Source organism: Cloeon dipterum, chromosome 1, assembly GCF_949628265.1.
Source record: "Cloeon dipterum chromosome 1, ieCloDipt1.1, whole genome shotgun sequence".
Lineage (NCBI taxonomy): Eukaryota > Metazoa > Arthropoda > Insecta > Ephemeroptera > Baetidae > Cloeon > Cloeon dipterum.
The window spans coordinates 28,671,617-28,688,752 of record NC_088786.1 but is presented as its reverse complement, the minus strand read 5'-3'; the positions used below and the strand labels follow the sequence as shown (position 1 = coordinate 28,688,752).

At 41.6% G+C, this 17,136-nt stretch overlaps 3 protein-coding genes across 4 annotated transcripts; 2 read left to right on the top strand and 1 right to left on the bottom strand.

Moving 5' to 3' along the window:
• Positions 1 to 3: 3 nt before the first annotated feature.
• On the bottom strand, positions 4 to 10,029 carry LOC135934552 (colorectal mutant cancer protein). Its single transcript, XM_065476396.1, has 15 exons — positions 9,714 to 10,029; positions 8,947 to 9,197; positions 8,724 to 8,878; positions 3,948 to 4,061; positions 3,626 to 3,833; positions 3,105 to 3,403; positions 2,930 to 3,049; positions 2,719 to 2,874; positions 2,524 to 2,664; positions 2,003 to 2,189; positions 1,636 to 1,954; positions 1,378 to 1,576; positions 974 to 1,162; positions 647 to 919; positions 4 to 590 (listed from the first exon to the last, which is right to left on the bottom strand). The coding sequence occupies exons 1-15, from the start codon at positions 9,866 to 9,868 to the stop codon at positions 501 to 503; spliced, it is 2,856 nt and encodes a 951-aa protein (XP_065332468.1). The 5' UTR covers positions 9,869 to 10,029; the 3' UTR covers positions 4 to 500.
• Positions 10,030 to 10,124: 95 nt separating this feature from the next.
• Positions 10,125 to 11,794, top strand: Nup44A (nuclear pore complex protein Nup44A). Of its 2 annotated transcripts, none has more exons than XM_065476408.1 (5): positions 10,125 to 10,337; positions 10,431 to 10,846; positions 10,903 to 11,178; positions 11,234 to 11,391; positions 11,445 to 11,794. In XM_065476408.1, exons 1-5 carry the CDS (start codon positions 10,227 to 10,229, stop codon positions 11,678 to 11,680), a joined length of 1,197 nt encoding a protein of 398 aa, XP_065332480.1. In that variant the 5' UTR covers positions 10,125 to 10,226; the 3' UTR covers positions 11,681 to 11,794. The 2 variants fall into 2 exon arrangements, with proteins under 2 accessions (XP_065332480.1, XP_065332481.1); XM_065476409.1 differs by having other exon boundaries at positions 10,127 to 10,341.
• Positions 11,795 to 12,081: 287 nt separating this feature from the next.
• LOC135947516 (uncharacterized) lies at positions 12,082 to 16,723 on the top strand. The gene is made up of 14 exons (XM_065496486.1): positions 12,082 to 12,277; positions 12,333 to 12,575; positions 12,659 to 13,201; positions 13,258 to 13,438; positions 13,489 to 13,606; positions 13,666 to 13,801; positions 13,855 to 14,031; positions 14,390 to 14,548; positions 14,603 to 14,845; positions 15,134 to 15,676; positions 15,742 to 15,922; positions 16,017 to 16,134; positions 16,184 to 16,322; positions 16,387 to 16,723. Exons 1-14 carry the CDS (start codon positions 12,190 to 12,192, stop codon positions 16,563 to 16,565), a joined length of 3,048 nt encoding a protein of 1,015 aa, XP_065352558.1. The 5' UTR covers positions 12,082 to 12,189; the 3' UTR covers positions 16,566 to 16,723.
• Positions 16,724 to 17,136: the final 413 nt, after the last annotated feature.

Below are 17,136 nucleotides of genomic sequence, written 5' to 3'. Positions count from 1 at the left end.
TGATTTCTTTTGTTTATATTTTATTCAATAGCAGGTAAAATCAATTTAATTAAATTTATGATTAGTTTTAGACTGACCTAAACTATCATAGAGTTAGGAAAGGACTGATCATTAAACATAGCATTTTGAATGCCAATCAAACGGGTATCACAATTTTCCTTTTTTTTCAATTCATGTTTTCACAAGATATTGGAGAAATTGCACATTAAAATAACTGATGGTACGAGACCATTATGCGCACACAAAATCAATATTTTTACAAGTATTTTACAAAATTTACGTTAGGATGGCACTTGTAAACAAATTATAAAAAGATCTCCAAAGTCTTAATTATTATAGGCTGCAACTGCCTCTCAAAAATGGGAAGCTTTGAATTTATTTTCCAAAATAAGTCACTGGGTTCAGTTCAAAATTGAAATTTGTGTGCGTTTATCAATATAAATAGTGATCAAAAAGTTTTTTCTTCTAAGCTTTGAAGCGCTGTCGCTTATTCTGGAGACTTACAAAGAAGTCTCGTTCGGTGTTGGACTCGACATATCTGCTGCTAATTCAGACTCAAGAACAGCAATCCTCTGTTTCAGCATTCGAACCTATATGGCAGCACATTATTAGAAAACTAAAACCCAGGAATATTATGCACATTTACTTGATTAGAATGTCTGTCGACGGCAACCTCAGATTGATGTTCCATTTTCCTAATTCTGGCCTGGTACTTTCTTTTGCATTTGTCAAGCATTTGCGTCAGCGAGCTGTTGGCCCTTTTCATTTCGTTGATCATCTCATTTGATTGTTGCTGTCTAATATCAGCAGACCGCGAAACCGTCTCCAACGAGTTCATCAGCTCTTGCAGTCTTTCTTTCAGTCTAGCCTCGCGCGCCAGTGCATCCAAAAGCTCTTTGTTGTGACTGTCATCAATATCCTGGAAGTCAGACTGTATTAGAGAATGAAAGTTCTGATGTGGTTAAAACCTCACTTGTATGGACCCTGATAGTCTGTTTTCTGAATCCTTCAGCTGCTGCTGTAAACTGTGAAGGGCTGCCACTTGCGCCTGTCTGTGCGCTTCCTGACCATTCAGACGCAGCTCCATTGCCACTTTCTCCCTCTCAAATATGTGGCACTTGGCACGTAATTCAGCTTTTTCCTCCCTTAGAGCCATCAGTTCCTGAGAAATTTTTATTATTTAAATTACAGTCTTAAAATAGAGTCAAACTATGATATAGTTGGTGGGAATAGAGATTGCTAAAATTTAATTCTGTAAAATCAACCACTCAGTTTTTTTACATTACTAACATAGTCCAATAGATTTTGGTCATTTAATACAAACAAAGATTAATTCTATCCAACTTAGATTCAAAACAACTGAATTATTATGCTTGCCTGCATGAGGACGGCCATTTCCAAATCCATTTTCCTAGCTTCAGCTACGCTTGCAGGATTGCGTTGTTTGGGCGGATCAACGTGTGGACTCTCCAAGCCAAATTGTACCGTTGACCTCACTTTAGCCCTGTCCCCCTTCAACCTGCTGATATGACTCCGCAACCTCAACTCCTCCCCCTGTCGCCAAAGCCTCACCTCCCTGCATTAGAAATATGTTGTAACTTGGAAACTAACAAGGAATCATAAATGAAAACTAACGTATGGTGCTTTCCAGACAGGTCTCCATTGGCACTTTCGACGTTTCTGTCCAGCCGAGAGAGGAGCAGACAGGCCACACCCTCTGCTGTCATCCGCAGGTCACCTGCCCTGGCGAGAGCAAGTCCAGGATTGTCAGGGTCACCGGCCAGGTTGACGGCGGGACAGTTGCTTGCGGCTGGAATGCCTGCAGCCAAGCAGGTGGCAACTAAAGCTGCGAGTTCGCTTTCCAATAGAGCCAGAAGAACGTCATAGGCCTCGATTGCAGTATCACTATGTTCAAGCGCCAGCCAGAGAGCGGTGCAATTTGATTCGTACTTTCCTGATTGATGAATTTAGCTCCTGAATAGTAATATTTGTTCATACTAACCACAGAGCAGGGTCAGTCTCTCTGACAAAACTCTGGATTCGTTGAGGGCCATTGAGTAAACATCGCACTGTGCACGTAGGTGTTCTGATTTTGCTCTCAGTCTGTCAATTTCTAGTTCAAATTCACGGAGTGGAAGGAGCTGCTGCAGGTTGGCTACTTGAGCCATGATTCGTTCCTCCTCAAATCCCTGGAAATTATCCTTGTATAAAATGGGTTATTTGATCTGATTGGAAGGAGGTAAGAAAAAGTGCTGATACTTAAACAATACTGTGAAGGGCATGACTCGAGCTTTAGGAATGTAACATTAGAGTTATACATAATAATATGAAACATGCTTTAAGAATTTCTCTTTGTGTCTCAAAATATTTGTAAATTTATTTCCTTGAATAAAAAAATAAAAAAAGAATTCTGGTTTCATTCTTTGCGAATGCTTTAAAATTAAAGTTTAATCAAACTAATCTAATTTAAAAATGTAAAAACCTATATGCTCATAGGTAAATACAACAGAACCAATTATATACCTCTTCAGCTGCGGCTGACTCTGTGCATGATGGTGCTTTGTTTGGAATGGCCAAGTAGCGACACAACAACTCTTGCACGCTCGACTCGCCATTAATACTATGCAAAAGGGCAAGCTGCTCTGCCACTGGTGTGCTCCATGACTGTCATAGATTTAAGCTTAGACAAAAAAATTGATGGAAAATAGAAGAACCAACTTCAATTTTATTCAGGTCACTTGCAGACAACTGCCCTTCGTTGCTCACCACTCTCCTAAGTCTTACCCGCTCTGCTATTTTTGTGACGGCTGTTTCTTCTTTGGACACAGATTGCAAGGTGCCACCCACTGGACTGCCCGTGGCTGGAGATGATCCCTACGAAAAATCAATAGTTTAACATTTGAGGAACTAGAAATAAAATTGACATTACTTTGAGAGAATGCATGGGCGAGGCATGCGGCTTGGGACTTTGACTGGACGATTCTTGTTGTGCTGTGACAGAAGAACTTGTGGACATCACAGTTTTCAGGGTGTTTGATAGCTCATTAATCTGTAACGCCACAAACGCATTCAGCAATCAATTAGAAACCCTTCCTCCGGAATACCTTTTTCCTCAGTCTCTCTCTCTCATCTCGACCAGCAACAAGCAAAGAGTGTGCTCTTTCCACTTCTTCAGTCTTCTTGGCAACCTCCTCCTTTTGGTTGGCGATTTCGTCAAGCAGATCCGTGATGGCAGGCTGCGACGCCGGTTTGCACTCTGTGAGGTCAGCCAAGCTCTGACCCGCCTCGACAGCCCTGTTGTCCATGTCAGCACTTGTATAAGAGCGACTGCCTCCCGCTGTTGCGTGCGAATCTTCTGGTTTATCCATCAATGCGTCTGCATCTCGACTAAAGTCCTCTGTTTCTAGTGGAAATTCATTACACATTACAAAAAGAACTAAAATACCATTTCTACTTGTTTATCCCCCCTAAAAACACTAAATAATTGTGTATGGCGCTAGGTTTAAGTTGATGAACTGTTTAAAATTATTATTTTTAACAAAAGCTATTCTTGGAAAATAAATGATAAAATTCTGATGTCTTTAAGAGTTCATAATGAAAAATAAATTAAACTCAAAATTATCACCTGATTGATAGTTGAGATCTTGACTAATTTCCTCGTCTTCTGCGAGTTCCTCCTCGTCATCTTCCGCAATTGCATGCCCACGTTGATGTTCCAATTTCCGACGCAATTCGGCGATAACACAGTGGAGTTCCGTGATTCGTTCTTCATAACGCTGCGACTCTGCTTCGAGTTTACTCTCGAACTCCCTGTTCAATCGCATTTTCTCAAGCTGAAACGACGAGGAAATTTATTTTTATCTCTTTATGTTTTATTTGGTTCTTTATGTTGAGTCATTAGTACTAAATAAAAATATATAGAACGAAATATCATATCGGGAATGTACTTGAATTTTGTTGAGTGTTTTTTCGAGAATATCTCGCTCCGAGGTGACAGTTCGAAGCCGAGTCGTCACGTCAGACACCTCCGCCTTGAGAGAAGCGAGTGCGGCCAAATGGAGCTGAAACAAAAAATAGCTCGAGTGAAAAGAGCTGCTTCCTCCGGTCCAAAGGAAATCAAAAGCAGGGAGCGAGAGTTGCATGATTTGGACATTTTTATTTCATGATTTACGACTCTCAGCAAGAAGTGCACTTGAGAGAACAATGCAAGGGTTGCACAGTCTGGCGCCACGGCGCCTGATAACACTTTTGCGTAATTCAGGAAATCTCTAGGAGATTTTTTTTACAAAAAGCACTCGGTTTGTTGGTCCCCTTCCCTCAAAACGCGCGCTATTTATCATAGGCGGAGAGGGCGCAAGCGGAGGAAACGATTTAGCACAAGGGAGCGTGGAATGCGCGGCGGGAGTCAAAATTTATTTGGGGGGGCACCGTTTTGGCGCCAGTATCAATCGATATCGGCGCCTAAACGCCTCTTTATGCAGACGCTCTCAGCTCGGCGTTCTTTCGTCGCTCTGATTAACTTGTTCGCGCCGCTCTCATCAGCAGCAGCGAGACACATTGTCGCCGGCAGTTGATTATCCACACATAAAAATTCGGCTCACGCCAGTTATTAATGGAAAACGCCACTGAAGGGCGCAGAGGAGCGAAATGAAAACTCGCTGCTGCCCGAGGGGCGAGACTACTATTATAATGATGACACCAAATTTTTTGCCGAAAATATGGAACTATTCTCCACGCTGGAGATTATTCCTCGACGCAAACAAACAAAAAAGCTCCTGAAACATAATGTTAGCCATAAAAATTTAGCACCCTTTAGCTATCGCATTTTGCGTGAAAAATTGCCATTTTGAAAGTTGTGCGATAAGCTCTTGGACACGCGGGGTACAGCAGATTTTTTGCTCGCCAAAGTTGATAAGGCAGAACAACAAGGTTTTGCGTTGACATTTGCCACGGAGTTGAGCGGATGGCAGTAAAGTTTTTGGCATATATATCCTTCTTTTTCTGCTAGGCCTGGCCTCTTTTTCCCACCCTTTTCCGAGAGAAATGCTCTCTCCGCCATGGAGAGGAAAGCCATATAATTCAATCCGATTCCAAGAACTGCAATGCGGCCACAATTATTCCAACGAAATTTAATAGCAAGTAGGGGTCGCGCGCCGTTTTTTCCCTCTCAGTAATGATGCTATAAATCCTCATCTCTCGCCTCCTATATCTCATTTAAGTGTTTTACTGAACCAGATGTCACAATACGAGAGAGTTTAAAAGCCTCATCGGCTTATGGAATCCTTCTCGGGTATTTAGGCTCGAATTCGCCTGCTTGACATTTTGACTCGTTGCTTGATCACGGAGTGATTGCCACGACGCACCATCGAACCCTCGGCGCCCCGAATCTGCGGCAGCGATTGAATAAACAAGTCGGTCGTAACGAGACAAAGCCCCTGTCCAAAAGCACGCCTATGTATATCACTTGTAATAAGAATTCCCCCTTTGTACTCCAGCCCCAAATCTAATAAACGGGCAGATTCGAGGAACGCTCTGTTCTCCTCCAAAAATGTTTGTCGTCTCGTAAAAAGTTCTCCAAGGGCGTTATTGAGTCTTTGCTCTTCACTCAGATTAAAAAGGGGATGTTTAATTGTGGTAACCCTCCCCAGCGGAGCGATAAAACATGGCAAATTGACCAGGAAAATTATGTTGTTTTTTCTAACACTTTAGTGCCACTATATATTCTCATATATCCTGTTTATTTGAATCGAATGTATTATTCAAATGAGTAAATTACCCTGGGTATCGTTTTGATCTGGGGACAGTCGTGTCTGTGTCATACACACGATTGATGGATTAAGTGCCATGGGGGAGAGTATGTGATACCAGCCGCAACTACTACCCCTTGGCACGCAACGGAAAATCCGCAAGGCAGAAATGGCTGAGTTGGGGAGATTGCCAAAAACGATTTGGAAAAAATATTCAGTTTTGAAACGAACTTGATTGCGGTACAAAACTGGTTGATTATTCTTCTTGTGTGAATCATTCCACTCTTTTTATTTCAAGATAAACGCAGAGGGAGAAACTGGATTTGGATAAATTATTGCTACTTATCATGAGGCAGTGAGTATATGAGCATGGGACGTATACAAGCAATGAAGCAAAACAACTACAAGAGAATTTAATTGTGTCAAATAAAATCCTCAAGTCGACCTTATTGTGACGTGGGTCGTCTAGGGGGATGATGCTTATTTAATTGAAAATTATCCCCACGCACACCAGCTCAATCCACCTTAAGGGCGCTGTAGCTGTTTCTTTTGGACCGCGGTAATTTCAGGATGGGAACGTATTGCTACTCATCACGAGGCAGCGATTACTTTGTGCATGGGACGTATACAAGCAATGATAAGAACAAACTACAAGAGAATTTAGTTGTATCAAATAATTTTTTGACTCAACAAGAGTCGTTAAATTAATGCCAGTGGCCGTCTTTGAAAAAGCCTGAAAAATTTATCTTCCCCCCAATATTATCCATTAAATAAAAATCATGCAGACCACACCGAAATTTGCCGCTCATCTCATACCTCTGCATTGAAGTCGAGCCTGCGCGACTCTCGCTTGATCTTAACCTCCGACCTGCACGTTCTGCCCCTTTCGCTGACGCAGCAGAACAGTCTGGAGGCCACCGAGGCCCACTTGGAGTCCTCCTCGGTGGTGACCAAAAGGTCTGACTTGCCAGTCGGAGTGAGACATTCGTAGCTCCTGCGAAGACCGTTCCTCTGGCTCAGCAGTGGTTTCTCCTGCAGACACACCCTGGAGCCGGCCAGGCTGCCGCCCAGCAGGGTGCACTCCTCGCCGAAGGACGCGTCCTGCAGCGAGTTGGTGGCCAGGTACATGCGTCGCTTATAGCGGCAACTGCTTAGCAGCCTCTCGTCGGCGGCCAGCATTTTGTCCTGCGGCACCCGTGACACTGGCAGCCAGCGAGCGCGCACAGCCGGCGCCTTTTGGCAGGCCGCCCTCGCATGCGTGGGTGCCACGAACGCCCCGCCGAATGCGCATCCCGCTTCCCGGACGATTTTGCAACTTGTTTTCGCACTTATTCTCAGCCAAATGCTTTTGTGGCGAATGCTGCTTCACTTCACAGCTCGCGTGGTGTATCGCCTTTTGGCGGCGCTTTGTTCCACTTTGAAAGCTTTTCTCTCCTTTGCACCAGAGATGCACAAAAAGAAAGGACGACAAAGGATTGCTCCGCAGACAAGAGTTTACTCTCTCCGTGATGGAGGAATTTTTCAAGTTCTCATATTGATCACACAAGCGTTTGATTACTTTGCGGAACAATACAGCCGACTCGGAATTCATAGTGGCTAAATGGATTGCCATAGATTGTTTTTCTTGAATGTAGGGGTTAGATTTTTCTTTCTGCCTGCGCCAAATTGCCGAATATGTTTTCTTTGCCAAAACTGATATCTACTTATCATTTTGCACCAATTCAATTTTCGTTATTTCAATATTGGCTCAATGAAAAAGCATGGCGCATGATACCTTTTTATACAAGAGCCACCATATCTCATGGTGCGGAACTGAGGGCATCAATTACTTTAACACCAAAACCATTTTTAGATTTCAAAATGGTGATTCGTAAATGATGATACAAGGCCAGGTAGCACTCAATCTCTGTAACGCCCTAGAGGGATGCGTTTCCCAAAGAATATAACAATCGCTACTTCTGATTGATTGTTCTTGTTTTAGCCAACAAGCATTTTCCCTAAGGGTGGAAAACCATGGAACAATCTGCCACGTACCTTAACTCAATGACTGCCTCTAAGTCAAGTTTCTCTCCCTGAACAATAAGCACTTGAGACAAGTTTGTAGATATCAGCAATTTGCGGCTCATATCGGTGAGATATATTACCCTTGTAATTGATCGTTTTTCTGTGCATCCCAATTTAAATTTTGTTTGATATTTCTTCTATTATTGACTTTCAATATGCAAGACTTAGCGCAACTCTACGTTTATCTCATAAAATCATTGGTGAATGCTAACTCGAGGCATCATTAAGTCTGAGAGCAGGCAACCTGATCATGATTGCACATGTAATTTGCACGAAAGAAAAGGCGATATTGCTTCACCACACTTGCCGCCTTCTCGCGTAGCACTCTTCCCACACTACATTATCGTGTTCCACGCACATGTACAAGTGCTCTCAAAAAAGAAACTGGAGATCCTCATTTGTAACGACGTTTGTTTCGGCAATATTCTTGCTCAATCACGAGTTTTAAATCAGCAACCGAAAATTGAAAAAATTTCAAGGGTGCTGCTGAAAAAGTGGTCTGCGCACATCTGGTGCCAGGCTGCATTGTTTTTATAACAAAAACAAAACAACACGCACTTAAGATAAGTGATCCTGCCGCGAGCTATTTTCATTCACTGCATTCATCCAGCAGCAAGCGTGAATCAGCCAACCCTCGTTTCTCCGCGCGGCATGAAAGAAGTGGTTGCTGCGGACGTGGATGAGAGAGTATCATGAATAAAAGACGAGCCTCAAGCGAGCGCTGCTCCCACTCATCGATCATAATGACCTCTTCCCACGGAATTTTTTGTCTATCAACTCTGCTCACCGACGAGTAATTAATGATTAAAATTGTAAACTAATTGCAAACGAAATTTTAATTAGTCTCCTTACAAGCCGGTGAAAGTATTTTCAGAATCTAAATTGCTAGGGAGTAAATTAAATGGTACTCACTCTGTTGGCTAAGTCTAATAGGTGTGATGGGGATGACGCTATCAAGCTTCCGCCAGCCGCCTCAACTAACTTTTGTAAGGAATGTGGCTCTGGACTGAGGTCTCTGGCTCCGCTATCAAATTCCCATCTCTCGTGTTTTCCACCTGAGGCCCCACCTTAGAAAAAATTTTTGGATTAGGAAATGCTCTCAGATATCAAATAATGTGTTCTCGGTAAAGCTTACCCATGCTGTTTTCGCTGCTAGTTTGAATGTAATCAATTTCTCTGTTCTGTATTATTGTTTGAGGTGGCCGCTGGGTTTCTGTCCGTCTATCTTGCCTCCGTAAAGCATCAATTTCGCTACGAAGTGAGAGTCGTCTACGTAGGAATTCGTCGTAAGAAATCCGACCAGATTCATCAGCTCCGAGCTCTCTCATTAACTCATCAATCGAGTCTTCAAGGTTCAGCTCTCGACAAACAGTCATCAAATCATGGCTGGAAAAATTATTTTAATAATTAGAAAAATATTTTTCTGTGGTTATTATTGATTGGCTAAATTAGAATAAATAAAATGTATATGTAGTGATATTTCAGGAGCCAGGTTCAGTTAAAAACAGTGACATTGGTTTTCAATAAAAAAAATGGTGTTCACCCAAACAACTTTCAAGTTGTGTCGGGATAGTTTATTCTCATGGTTTTTGGGTTTTTGTTAGTTATTGCATTATACATATTATTGTACAAACAACAATCATGGAAGTTAAAAAAATATATGTAATTAAATTTTTGTTAAATACATACTCTTTATATGTTCTATTGGAGACAACAGAGATCACCTTTACGTGTAATTTTATTTTTAGTGCAAATTTTATAATTTTTTGATGCTACAACTTAAAGCACTTATCAGCCCTTCGATTTTTATTACTCGTCCCTCATTTATAGTAATAAGGACCATTCACATATAATTAATACAATCACGGAGGTCGATTTATAAGCTTGTGAATGAATTATCACCTGTCAATGTAACCATCGCCGTCGGCGTCGCAGGCTTGAAAGAGTTTGCGAACCCTTTCTTCTTCGCAAACGGAGCCTGCCTCGCTAGTGACGTCCTCTGAAGGGGCTTCGCTGCCCCTGGGCAGGTCGTATATCACCTCCTCCTCGTCCTCCATGTCAAAGGCAACTCATGCCGTCCCGTGCTTGATGACCATCAGAAGGACTTTCACTTATCGCGAATATTTTGTCTTGACATCTGTGTATTATTCGCAGTCTGGCTCTGCTGTGTGTTGTGTGCTTGTCAAACCTCCACAGTTGTTTACCAAGACCTTTAAAGATGGCGATGTCGGCGATGTGCGACAATCCTCAGCCGCGCCGCGCTTGGCGCCTTGTTTTAAATGTCCCCCACCCCAGTGTGTGTGCAGTCTCACGCAGGTCTCACGTCTCAAATCTGTGGACTTGCCTGTCGTAAATAAACAAACTGTTCGCCGATAATCCGATTTATTTTTCGGCCTGGTAGCAATTAGATAAGTCATGTTTGAGGCTCTCTCGGTAGACACTGAACACAAAGATTTAATTCACGATGTGGCCTTTGACTATTATGGCCAGAGGATGGCCACATGCTCTAGTGACCAACAAGTCAAGGCTAGTATGATATTTTATTTGTCATTAAATTAAAAATACATAAAATTCTACGTAATTTTTAGTGTGCAATTAATTACTGTAATGCCCTCATAGGTCTGGGATCTTGATTTGCACGGGTCTTGGCACTGCACGTCGTCCTGGAAGGCTCACAGCGGATCAGTTTGGAAAGTAACATGGGCCCATCCTGAGTTCGGTCAGGTCCTCGCCACATGCTCCTTCGATAGGACGGCTGCAGTCTGGGAGGAAATTCCAGCCGGCGATGGCCCTGGCGAGACAGCCCGCTCACACTGGATCCGCCGCACTAACATGGTTGACTCAAGGACCTCAGTCACCGACGTCAAATTCGCTCCTCGACAGTTAGGGCTTCAGTTGGCTACCAGCTCCTCCGACGGGGTCGTTAGAATCTACGAGGCGCCAGATGTTATGAACCTCAGTACTTGGACAGTGCAGTATGAGATCCAAGCTAAAATGCCTATAAGCTGTCTCACGTGGAACTGCTCCTTTTCAAGGTATTGCCAAACATGATCATGTGAAAATGTTATATGATTAATAACTTAATTCTCAGCAAACACCTTCCTCTTCTTGCTGTCGGGAGCGATGAAGTCGCGGCTCCTCAGGGAACTATTGCTGGAGGGCAAACCTCAAATGTGGTCATTGGAGCAGCCAAAGTTGTTCTGTATGAATACAGTGAGAACTCAAGAAGATGGGCAAAAGCTGAATCTCTTAACGCTGTCACCGAACCAGTGCATGACATTACGTTTGCCCCCAACTTTGGCAGATCCTACCATTTGCTGGCGATAGCATCAAGAGACGTCAAATTAGTAATTCTGCGACCTCTTGAGTAAGGAAAATCGAGAGTAATTAAAGGCTGATGTTAACTTGGATTAAAACCTCAGGGACAGCACTGAAACTGCCACTGGATTGACTAAATTCTCCGTGGAGATCGCAGCTAGGTTTGAAGATCACTACAGTGTGGTCTGGAGAGTCTCTTGGAACATAACAGGGACGATTCTTGCTTCATCAGGAGACGACAACTGCGTTCGGCTTTGGAAAGGTGTGTAAAGTACGAGTTTTAATTAAGAAAATTGCTTAATCGAACCGATGCAGCAAACTATGCTGGTGTTTGGAGATGCGTTGAGGTACTAAGAGACGACACTGGCTCGGCGCACACCTCTGCCGACTCGGAGCTTCCGCCAATCAGTACTGGTCAGTCCGGAGGACACAGCTACGTGCCCCTTTCGGCAGCGGCAGCCGTGAGTGGTTCACAGACTCTGGTCGGGGGAGCAACAAAGTATTACAAGCTTGGCTCCATCAAGAATCAGAATCAAGTACCATGGCATTGAAACTACTTAATGCGGTAAGTGAAAGCATCTGTCATTTGAATGTTAAAACAAGGAGTGAGCATAAGCGTGTGAATATGGAATAATAAAATAAGTTGATGTTTATAAGTGCAAAAACAGTTGTTTAGATTTCAATAAGAGCAAAATCTAGTTTGCCTAATGATTAGTTTCCTGTTAATCATACTTCTGATAGTTTTAGATAAAAAAACATCCTAGCCACCTTAGAATTTACATAAAGGGCCCAGTTAATTTTAATCAAATAAAACATTTCTCAATATTGATAAGAAACTTATTTTTTTGTTCAAAGGTTTAAAATAATTATAGCAATATTATCTCATTTTCTGGGTTCTTATCATTTTCAACCAACATTGCCTAACCATATAAACCGCAACGCTCAGATAGAGCAACGCTCTTGCGCGTTGTGTCCCTAGCAGAGCTGTGCTTTTTACAGTGGTCACAGCTGTTGTACTAATATAGTTAAATTTGGAAACAGCACATGAGTGCAATTCAAAATGATAGAAATTTTACTGTTGATAATTGTTGCCGTCGTCAGCATCCTCTACGTCGCCCGAGTCAAGCGGCATCCTCATTTCCCTCCAGGTTTAGAGTATTGCATTAATCCTTACACCCCTTGAAATAATTTGTACGTAATTAGGACCTCCAAATTATCCAATCTTTGGTAGTCTTCTTGCCCTAAGGAAGAACACGCCTTTGCACGAGACTGTTTTCCAACTTTCAAAAAAGTACGGACAAGTGGTTGGACTCTTTCTGGGTCCAAGTGCAAAGACGGTTGTGATAAACGGGTATGAGGCAGTCAAGCATGTCTTATCAAGGGAGGACTTTGCCTTTCGACCTGACGGTATCTTGATTCGGGCTAGATCTTACAACAAGAAATTAGGTAATTGACCTTCAAGAATTCAATTTTGCAGCAACGCCTCTTAATTTTTAGAACGTTTAATTTCGCAAGGATATTTTTCAAAGGTGTTCTCTTCAGCGATGGCCCATTGTGGAAAGAGCAGCGGCGCTTCACTTTGCGCCACCTACGGGACTTTGGTTTTGGCAAGAAGGGCATGGAAGGCCTCATCCACGAGGAAATCAACACCCTGATAAACAACCTGAACCAAAGAATCGCTGCTTCTAAGGATGAAATGGAAACTGAGGGAATCCAGATCAAGGACCTGTTCCCAGTCTCTGTCATCAACATTCTCTGGGCGATCATGGCCGGTGTCCGTTACGACCACAAAGACGAAAACTTCCAGGTACTGATGCACAATGTCAACGAGTTCTTTCGCAACGGAAATCCTACTGGTGGGATAATGGTGCTGCCAATCTTACGCTTTGTTCCTTTCGTCAATGCTCCCTACAACAGACAGTTGGTGTCTGTCAAAGTCCTGCAGGAATTTATTCAAAAATCTATCAACGACCATAAAGCTACTTACCAGGATGATAACATGAGAGATTTTCTCGACGTTTTCATCAAGGAAATGAAGGAGCAGCAGAACGAAGAGTATTCAACGTTCACTGGTATTTCTTACACCTTCTATTTTCGGATTTTGCATTCGCAAGGTTTTTTATCACAGAACAACAGTTGGTGGTTTTGTGCATGGATCTTTTTTTGGCTGGGACTGAAACGACAGCCAGTAGCTTGGGCTATTTCTTCCTCTACTTGATGCAATACCCTGACGTTCAAGAAAAAATGAGGCAGGAGATTTTCCGTGTGGTTGGCCGAGACAGGCTTCCCTCCTTGGACGATATGCCTAAGTAAATTTAATGCATTTTCTATTTTGCATTTGGCTAATTGTTTTTATTAGGCTGCACTATGTCCAAGCTGCAACGTGGGAAGTTTTGCGAATGGCGAATTTGATTCCTTTTACAATTCCTCACTTCACTAAGCAGAAAACCGAACTCTTTGGTTACAGCGTTCCGAGGGTATTGAATCCCATCATATTCTAAAAATCTCATTCCTACAATTACAAAATAATGTTTAGAATTGCTTGGTCATGGTCAACTTGTATTCTGTCATGATGGAAGATTCCTGGGGTGATCCTAGAGTTTTCAGACCAGAACGCTTCATGAAAAATGGTGTCTGTGTGAAGAATGAGCGTCTGATATTATTTGGACTAGGTATAGTCTCCCAAAATTGTCTCCATGTAAGTATTCTTAAACATTTCTTCCAGGACCACGGGTTTGTCTGGGAGAACCCCTCGCCAAGAATACGTCTTTTCTTTTCCTAGCCGCTCTTCTTCAAAAGTTCAGATTTGGCATACCATCTCTGCACCGGAAACCAAATATGGACCATTTACAAGGCTTTACCAGTTCACCCAGACCTTACCAAGTTTGTGTCACGCCAATATAAATTAGAATGAAATGTTACAGTCTGACTGAAAATATAAAAAAAAATAAAACTGCAAATTCAAAACTTTCGGTCTGAAACAAAAATGTAAGCCGTGTATATTGTATTTCATCTGGAGGATAAGTACATAGTTCTAAAAATAGGTCATTTTAATTTAGTATTTTATCCTTTTTCATAGAGAGCGTTGCTTCAGAAAATTTCTCCTTTTCAGGGCCACCAGGGCCCATGACCACATAATCTCTGTTATTAAATCATACGTGTATCCCAGTTAGTCTCACCCGCCAGGCACCAATGAAGGATTTTTGTCTCCCCTCTACTTTCTGACGAATTAAAGATGCTATGCTGTGCAGCATAAATAATAACCTCACTCCGCCTGTGTCTCTTACGTAACCCTTATCTCATTTTAAAGTTTATCCGCGACACAAACATGATAATTGAAATAATTTTGCTGTTCATTGTCGTTATTCTAAGCGTGCAATATATTGGTGCTGCAAGGAAGAGTGGTAATTTCCCTCCAGGTATTATTCTTTTTTTCCTTAAGTGCCTGCAAATTAATGTATTGTGGATTTCAGCTCTGCCTAACTATCCCATACTCGGGAGTTTACCATCTCTTAGAGCAAGCACACCCTTGCACGTGACTGCCTGCAATCTTGCAAAGAAATATGGACCAATTTTCGGCATCTATTTAGGGCCCACAAGAACAACGATTGTTGTAAATGGCTACGAGGCTGTCAAAAATGTTTTATCGAGGGAAGATTTGGCTTATCGGCCTGACGCTATTCTATTTCGAGAGCGGTCTTACAACAAGCGTCTCGGCAAGTGAAAAATTGAATGTTTTGAAGGCGGTTATGTAATCCTGACGATGAATAGACTCGTCCTCGTTGGTTTCAATTGAGACTTTTATTATTCTCTTCATGTCATTAGGGGGTCCTAACACGTAGGCTCTCAGGTATAGACCTAGGACCCCCACACATGACAAGGGCCAAAAAACATGTCAAACAATAAAAGTCAACTGAAACCAACGAAGACAAGTTAGTTTTTTCTTCATCGTCAGAAAATTTCAAGTGGCTAATATAATTGTGAATTTATTTTCACTTTTAAAGGTGTACTATTCAGCGATGGTCCGCTCTGGAAGGAGCAACGACGGTTTACTCTCCGTCACTTGCGTGACTTTGGATTTGGCAAGAAAAGCATGGAAGGATGCATTAATGAAGAAATCAGTACACTCATGGATAACTTGAACCGGCGCATATCTGACGCTAAAGACACCATGAAGTCAGAGGGCATCAAAATCGCAGATCTCTTCCCAGTGTCAGTAATCAACATCCTGTGGGCGATAATGGCTGGAGTCAGACACAGCCACGATGACGAGCACTTTAAAGCACTGATGCACAGTGTCAATGAGTTCTTTCGAAATGGAAACCCTTCTGGTGGCATCATGGTGATGCCAATTCTCCGTTTTTTGCCCATAATCAATGCTGGATACAAAAGGCAATTGGAGTCTGCAGAAATGTTGAAAATATTCATTCAGAAAACCATTGATGAACACAAAGCCACATATCAAGATGATTCTATGAGGGACTTCATTGACGTTTTTATTAAAGAAATGAAAGAAAACGAAAATATTGAGAACTCAACTTTCCATGGTAAAATTTATTCAAAACTAATAGCGCTCTTTGTTTGATTATAAAATTATGCTTTAATTTTTTAGAACAACAACTGGTGATTCTTTGTATGGATTTATTTTTGGCTGGAACTGAAACCACCGCAAGCAGCTTGGCATATTTCTTCCTTTATTTGATGTTGCACCCTGAAGCTCAAGATAAAATGAGAAAAGAGATTCACGAAGTCGTGGGTCTTGACCGACTTCCCTCACTAGAGGACATGCCTAGGTATTAAAATGAAAATAAGATTTACGAGTTGTTATCTTGGCATACAGCTTTGATGTATTTTAATGAAATAATAATGCGTTTCTATTTTAACTAGCCTTCCCTATGTGCAAGCTGCAATTTGGGAAATTTTGAGAGTTGCAAATTTGGTGCCGTTTACTCCCCCGCACTTTACCACTAAGGACGTTGAGCTTTTTGGATACACAATCCCTGCTGTAAAATATAATTTACAATTGTTTTTCTTCACACTAATTTTGTTTTTAGAACTGTGCTGTTCTGGTGAACTTGTATTCCGTTTTCATGGAAGAGGAATATTGGAAAGATCCAGAGGTGTTCAGACCCGAGAGATTTATCAAAGATGGAGTGTGTACAAGAAATGAACGTCTCATCTTGTTTGGACTTGGTAACATCTATTAAATAGCATTAATGCTTCACTTGATGAATTAATAAATAAATTTAAATTACAGGTCCAAGGGCATGTCTTGGCGAACCTCTAGCAAAAAATACATCATTCTTGTTTCTCACGGCGCTGCTTCAGAAATACAAATTTAGTTTGCCAACAGCTCAACCGAAGCCGAACATGGATCACTTGCAAGGATTTACTTCATCACCCCGACCTTATCATATTAGTGTTACTCCCCTGTAACTTGCATTTTAACCAATTTACGTATTTTCCGTATTTTCATATTTAATCAATAGATGTAGTTAAATGATAAAATAATGATGGGAAATTCCAAAAAAATATTTTTGTTTTTAACTATTATGGTGTTATAACTACCAATAAAATTAATATTTTTTAAAAATTAAAAGCCAATATTTATTTAACGATTTCAATAATATCTCCCCCATGCATGTTCAAAATCCTGGACTTATATAAGCAAGAGAGTAAAATATATTTTATAAAAAATCAAAGAAAAATTCAAAAAGCATTCGAAAATATAGATTACAGACAGAGTGGAGGTCTTATAATGCGAAAAAACTCATTGCTATAATGCTAATAGCTGCAATGTTTGGGTCTGTTTGACCCGTGTAAAACATATATACCCGTTTCTTGATTGCATTTTGATTATATGTACTCACTCTCATTGTCAGCACAATAATACGCGCGAGGCTGCGTCAGAGTTTGCACCGCAGTTGCTGCTTGAAAATATGGTGTCCTGTGTAGCAAAATTATCTGAGAAGCTCCTTCCTCAAGGTTGTAGTGTATTTTTATATAA

Coding starts and splice junctions, on each gene's coding strand:
- LOC135934552 (XM_065476396.1), bottom strand. CDS start 9,868: ATGGAGGACGAGGAGGAGGTGATATACGACCTGCCCAGGGGCAGCGAA. Junction 2,190..2,523: donor AGTCAGCCGCAGCTGAAGAG/GTATATAATTGG, acceptor GATAATTTCCAG/GGATTTGAGGAGGAACGAAT. Junction 591..646: donor TCGACAGACATTCTAATCAA/GTAAATGTGCAT, acceptor GCTGCCATATAG/GTTCGAATGCTGAAACAGAG.
- Nup44A (XM_065476408.1), top strand. CDS start 10,227: ATGTTTGAGGCTCTCTCGGTAGACACTGAACACAAAGATTTAATTCAC. Junction 11,179..11,233: donor GTAATTCTGCGACCTCTTGA/GTAAGGAAAATC, acceptor TTAAAACCTCAG/GGACAGCACTGAAACTGCCA. Junction 11,392..11,444: donor CTGCGTTCGGCTTTGGAAAG/GTGTGTAAAGTA, acceptor GAACCGATGCAG/CAAACTATGCTGGTGTTTGG.
- LOC135947516 (XM_065496486.1), top strand. CDS start 12,190: ATGATAGAAATTTTACTGTTGATAATTGTTGCCGTCGTCAGCATCCTC. Junction 13,607..13,665: donor TTGGTTACAGCGTTCCGAGG/GTATTGAATCCC, acceptor AATAATGTTTAG/AATTGCTTGGTCATGGTCAA. Junction 16,323..16,386: donor TCTCATCTTGTTTGGACTTG/GTAACATCTATT, acceptor TTTAAATTACAG/GTCCAAGGGCATGTCTTGGC.